Source organism: Lygodium microphyllum, unplaced genomic scaffold (genome assembly GCF_053477565.2).
Source record: "Lygodium microphyllum isolate KBCC unplaced genomic scaffold, Lygodium_microphyllum_v1.1.10 scaffold_98, whole genome shotgun sequence".
Taxonomy (NCBI): Eukaryota; Viridiplantae; Streptophyta; class Polypodiopsida; order Schizaeales; family Lygodiaceae; genus Lygodium; species Lygodium microphyllum.
Genome location: NW_028229581.1, coordinates 69,039 through 74,410, shown reverse-complemented (window position 1 = coordinate 74,410; position 5,372 = coordinate 69,039). Strand labels below are relative to the sequence as shown.

Genomic DNA, 5,372 nt, shown 5'->3' with positions numbered 1-5,372 from the left:
ATATTACCAACTTTACTTCTTTTTGAGTATTACAAATATACATCCAATCATTCAAAGCTAATTATATATATGTGATTTCATGCCCTATATACATCCAATCATGCCCTATACAAATGTGATTGGATGTATATACGACATAATTATCACATAAGTGATTGATATATGCACATGTTGCATCTATTGTGCACTTAACCTAGCCATGGCTAAAACTTATAGATCAAAGGTTGACTTATCCATTTGTAATATATATATATATATATATATATATATATAGAGAGAGAGAGAGAGAGAGAGAACTGATCAAGACACTCACATGTCTCATTTGTTGTGCACTTAACCTAGCCATGCATAAACTTATAGATCAAAGCTTAATCGGTGATTCAAGGGAGTACCCTCACTTTTTAGGGTAGTCCCTTGATTCTCATTATTCTCAAGGAATATACATCACAATCAATACAATCAAAGCAAAAGCAAGACATGCATGCCAATTCATAGCATGAGTAGATTGATGTAAATCAGTTGACTTGTGCATGTGCAAGCTATTCCAATCATGTCAAGGTGCACTTATAGCTCACATATAATTTTAGATAAGGTGGACCACATGTAGCCAATATGCACATGTCCTCTTTTCATCATCTTTAGCCAGTGTGTCCACTTGTTGGTGACTAAAATAGATCACTGTAAGGATACTTTGCAATACCAACAAGCCAACTACAAATCTCTTATCTATGAAATGTATAAGTAAATTAACTTGGTTAATTTGATGAGGTCAAGTTTTCCTTACATGGACAGTGTGGTTGGCTATCTACTTCAAGGTTATGGAAACTTGCAGAAGTCAATGGAGCTTCTTTAAAATGACGATACTCTAATTACTATATCAAGTCACTTCATGTACATATCTTTGATTGATGGATGGATAATATGCCTTTCTCTATCTCTTTCGTATACACCTTCATTGCATTATCTCTCTCTAGCTAAAAACCATTCGTGCTTTATCCACCTATTGATACTTGCATGCAATTGCAAGTGGGATGGTCTAGTAAGTCACCACATATGTGCCAATTGACTTGCCAATGTGTTATCTCTTATTCTCAAGCTTTGTTATATATGTCACCATATAAGTCAATTGATTTGCTAGTGTACCATCTCTTATCTCAAGATTTTCTATATATTTCACCAGTATTCTCAATCAAAAACATCATATCAACCATATCTTGCATTAATCAGGCAGATTGGCCAACCCAACATAAATGAAATTGTATGAATAGCAATGTAGATCAAGATCTTAGCTTAAATCAATAACACCTTTTTGCACAATATAAACTGTTAGAGTTTAACTACAATATATAATGCCTGCAAATAAGAAAGAGGCTTCATTTGTTGGACCACTATGCATATACAATCTATATATGTCATATTCCCTAAATGCATGCATTGATACTTAAAACATGGAGGCAAACATTTTGATATTGAAAGACTAAGAAAGTCATGACATGTTGATCCAAAAACAACCAAAAGCTAGCATCTAATTAGTTTAATTGTTCCTGCGCGTCTGTCAGCACATGTAATAGGTATTATCTGTGCATATATACGCGCTTACATGCGCAATTATACGCGCTTACAGATGCGCTACGCAAATATTAATTTTTTTTAAAAAAAGTTGTGGCTTTCTTTTCAAACCTGTGCTTTCTTGCGTTTTTTGTGTGTTTTCTGCAGTTCGAGCTCGACATCACTACTCATGTCTATCTATCACTTCATGAAGACAATGAGGCAAGGAAATAAGAGTTAAACGAGCTTCATTCTAACTTAAGTTGAGGTGTTTCCGCTCTACCCAAGGTTGAAAATCTTACAAGCTACCACTCTAAGAAGAACCCTTGATTGTAGGGGCTATCCTTTTGAAGGAAAAAGGAACAAAGGGGTTAATTGGCGTCGGAGTAAACTAATGCGAGTGTGAAAACGGCAAGAGCGTCGTTGCCTTCGTAACGTGGTTGAGGGCTCGATTGCTCAGAAGGGTTGGTTGTCCTTTTGTGATCCGGAAGCCTTCAGGCGGAACGCATGGAGCCTTTTAAGTGCTCAAAATAAGCCCAGCCCCAGGCGTTGTGCCGGGTTAAAACTTAACAGCGATCTTACTCGGAAGGGCGCTATCCCCACAGCTGAATACTGTCTTGACTCTTGAGGTAATTTCACTGTACGATATAGTACACGACTCCTGTGATGTACATTGTTTAATTCGGGTTTTATTTAAAGGAGAAACAACTCACGTGGCAAACTATGCTGAATACCGCATGTGGATAGGTTAGATATAATCAACAGCGATCAAGTGCTGCAATGGCGCCGGCCAAGGCGGATGATCCGAGGCAGGGCGCGATAGTCTGGAAGGGGCACGCGGAGGCTCTGAGGAAGGCGGTGGAGCTGCTGACGGGGCACGGGCTGCCAGCTGGGCTGCTGCCATTGGAGGAGGTGAAGGAGCTGGGGCACGTGGCGGAGACGGGGTACATGTGGGTGAGCCAGGGGAAGAAGGTAGAGCACGAATTCAATTTGGCGGGGAAGCTGGTGAGCTACGACACGGAGATCACGGGCTTCATCTCGCAGCACAAGATCAAGAAGCTGAAAGGGGTGAAGGCCAAGGAGCTCATGTTGTGGCCTCCCGTCGGGGAGATCAGCGTCGATCATGACCCGCCATCGGGCAAGATCCACTTCAAGAGCTTCGCCGGCATCACCAAGACCTTCCCCGTCGCGGCTTTCGCCGCCGGCCAGTAGTGAGCTGTTATCCTTAGCCACCAATTAATAAGCCCTTGCATAGACATTGAAGGAAGCCCATCCCTTTGTTCTTTGTTTTTGAACCATACAAAAGAGATCAAAGAGTGGGGAGGATCATATACAGGCCGCTTCTGTACTGCCCTTCCAATCTTCTAATTAAACCCGTTCACAGTGGACGAGGCCCCTAAGTACTAGCATAGCGATGTTATACGGCTCTAAGAGCATGGACAATGGCATAAGCAAGGTTGTCACGTCCGATTAAGCCCTCACAATCCAAGCTTGTAACACTTGCGCTTGCTTAGCTCGAGCGTCATCTTCCCCGCCATCTTGTAGCTTACTGCCCTTGCAAGGCAAACCGATAATAACGGTTATTACTACAGCTATCTAATCGATTGATAATGCCATTGATCATTGGGTATTGTTCTCTTCCCTCAAACTAGCAATGTAAAGTGTCAAAACTCCCACAAGAACCATAAATTTGTGAAGGGAAACTCTCATGGCAATAACCTAAGGAACCACCGATTAGCTTTGCGCATTGTCATATTTATTTTCATTAGGCTTTGCACCGTGGTCTTCGTTACTTAGGAGTAGAGATAATACCCTTCGTAGTGTTACCACAAGCCTTAAGATATTTTCCAACATGTATCAATGCCATGTTGAAAACCAACGTGTGTCCTCCATTACCCTAGCTTGCATTACCAAATGGTTAGTTTAAAAATAGTGACAAATATTTACTCGATAAGATAGGCTCATTGGTCACAAAAGAGTTTTGAATGAAGATGGATTACAAATTGCAAAGGAATGGGAATACTACTTGATAATAGCGATGGGATAGGCATTTTGAAAAGCATAGCTTGCAAGCATGATCTAGCTCTCATATAATGTTGTGCTATGTGAGCTCAACGTAATTGGACATTAGATATGCTCTTATTCCTTCAAGAGCTTCGACACACGAGAATCAACATAAGGAACTTTTAATCATTTCTTACATAGGGAAAAAAAGAAAATTCCTTAGTTAAAAATACAAATAAGTAGGGAAAGTAAATAATAGGGAAAGTGGAGCATTTCCTAGTTAGAGAAACTAGGGAATCACATAAAAAATTCCCTACATAGGAAAAAAATCCCCTATGTAGGGAGATTCCCAATGTAGGAATTAAATTTCCTATGTCATGAATTTATTTCCCGACATATGTAGGGAATTAAATTCACTATGTAGGAAATTTCCTATGCAATTCCCTAGTTTCTCTAACTAGGAAATGTTCCACTTTCCCTATTATTTACTTTCCCTACTTATAACTAATTTTAACTAGGAAATTGATAGGGAATTTTCTTTTTTTTTCATATATAGAAAAAAATTTCCACTATATTTCCCTCCATATGGTAATTTTCCTATATAGAAAATTTCTTATGTAGTTCTAATTTTTTTGTAAGTTGAAAATATTGCATTTTTCTTAGTTTACATATTCCTACTTAATGTGAATTTCTAAGTAGAAAATAATCTAGCAAATTTTCAACTAAAAAATTATATAAAAATTGTTTAGTTAATTTCAAATAAGATATAATACACATCTAATACATTGTGTTAAAAAAATTCACTATATAGGCTTTTTTTTCCTATGTCAAGAAAAATATTCTAAATAGATAATATCCTCCTATATAGTCTTCTTTTCTCTATGTCAGGAAAAATCTTGTATATAGATAATTTTATTTAAAAAGATTATTCAAATAATCTATATGATGCCATAATATGGTGCTACTATATCCTTACTCAAGTTGATCCCTAATGGCTAATGAAATGGTAAATAAAGACGTCGAATTCTACACTACCCCAACATAGAATTGAAAATTTTCTCACTTGCATCAATGCCAACACTAGTAAGAAGTTGCTTGGCAATTTCTTGAAGGAGGGCTTGCTCGTTGTTGTCAGGAACTTCCACATAGCTATTGATGGTTATGGCATGCATGACCCTCTGCAATACACAAAGATGTATAAACACTACAATGATATGAGGGTATAACGACGGTGATTTGCGACGTGAAATAGAGGTGTCACTATTTGCGTTACTATTAGCATCTAGCGATGCAAATAGCAACGGTACTCAAACCAAAAAAACGCGGGCCCAAAACCCAAGGGCGTTATTTTGCGCGCATTCACGAGAGAGAGAGCAAAAGGGAGAGCGAGATGGAGAACGAACATCTTGCATTTGAGAGGGAGAGAAAGAGGGAGAAAGAAGGCTTCTTGCCGAAGCCGCCGCCGTTCGCAAAGAAGAGGAGGAGGTGTACGGAGGGCGAAAAGGAGCGGTCGTCATGAAGAGGAGCTGCCAAACCCTGCTTCGAGCCTTTACGGTGAGTGCATTGTCCATTCTTGCTTTGCTTTTGTGTTTTCTCTCTCTCTTTTACTTGTTTTTGGTATAATTCATGTGTATTGAGAGAGGGAGAGGAAATGAGCGAGAAAGAGAGGGGGAGAGAGAGGGAGAGAAGGGAGAGGAAATGTGAGAGGGAGAGGAAGAGGGAGGAAGAGGGAGAGGAAGAGGGAGAGGGAGAGACAGGGAGAGAGAAAGAGAGGGAGAGGGAGAGGGAGAGGGAGGAAGAGAGAAAGAGAGGGAGAGAGA

At 39.5% G+C, this 5,372-nt stretch overlaps 1 protein-coding gene across 1 annotated transcript; it reads left to right on the top strand.

Annotated features, from left to right (window-relative positions):
- The first annotated feature begins 2,044 nt into the window (after positions 1–2,044).
- On the top strand, positions 2,045–3,246 carry LOC148008657 (uncharacterized). The gene is made up of 2 exons (XM_087674115.1): positions 2,045–2,177; positions 2,296–3,246. Exon 2 carries the CDS (start codon positions 2,329–2,331, stop codon positions 2,758–2,760), a length of 432 nt encoding a protein of 143 aa, XP_087530241.1. The 5' UTR covers positions 2,045–2,177; positions 2,296–2,328; the 3' UTR covers positions 2,761–3,246.
- The last annotated feature ends 2,126 nt before the right edge of the window (positions 3,247–5,372 follow it).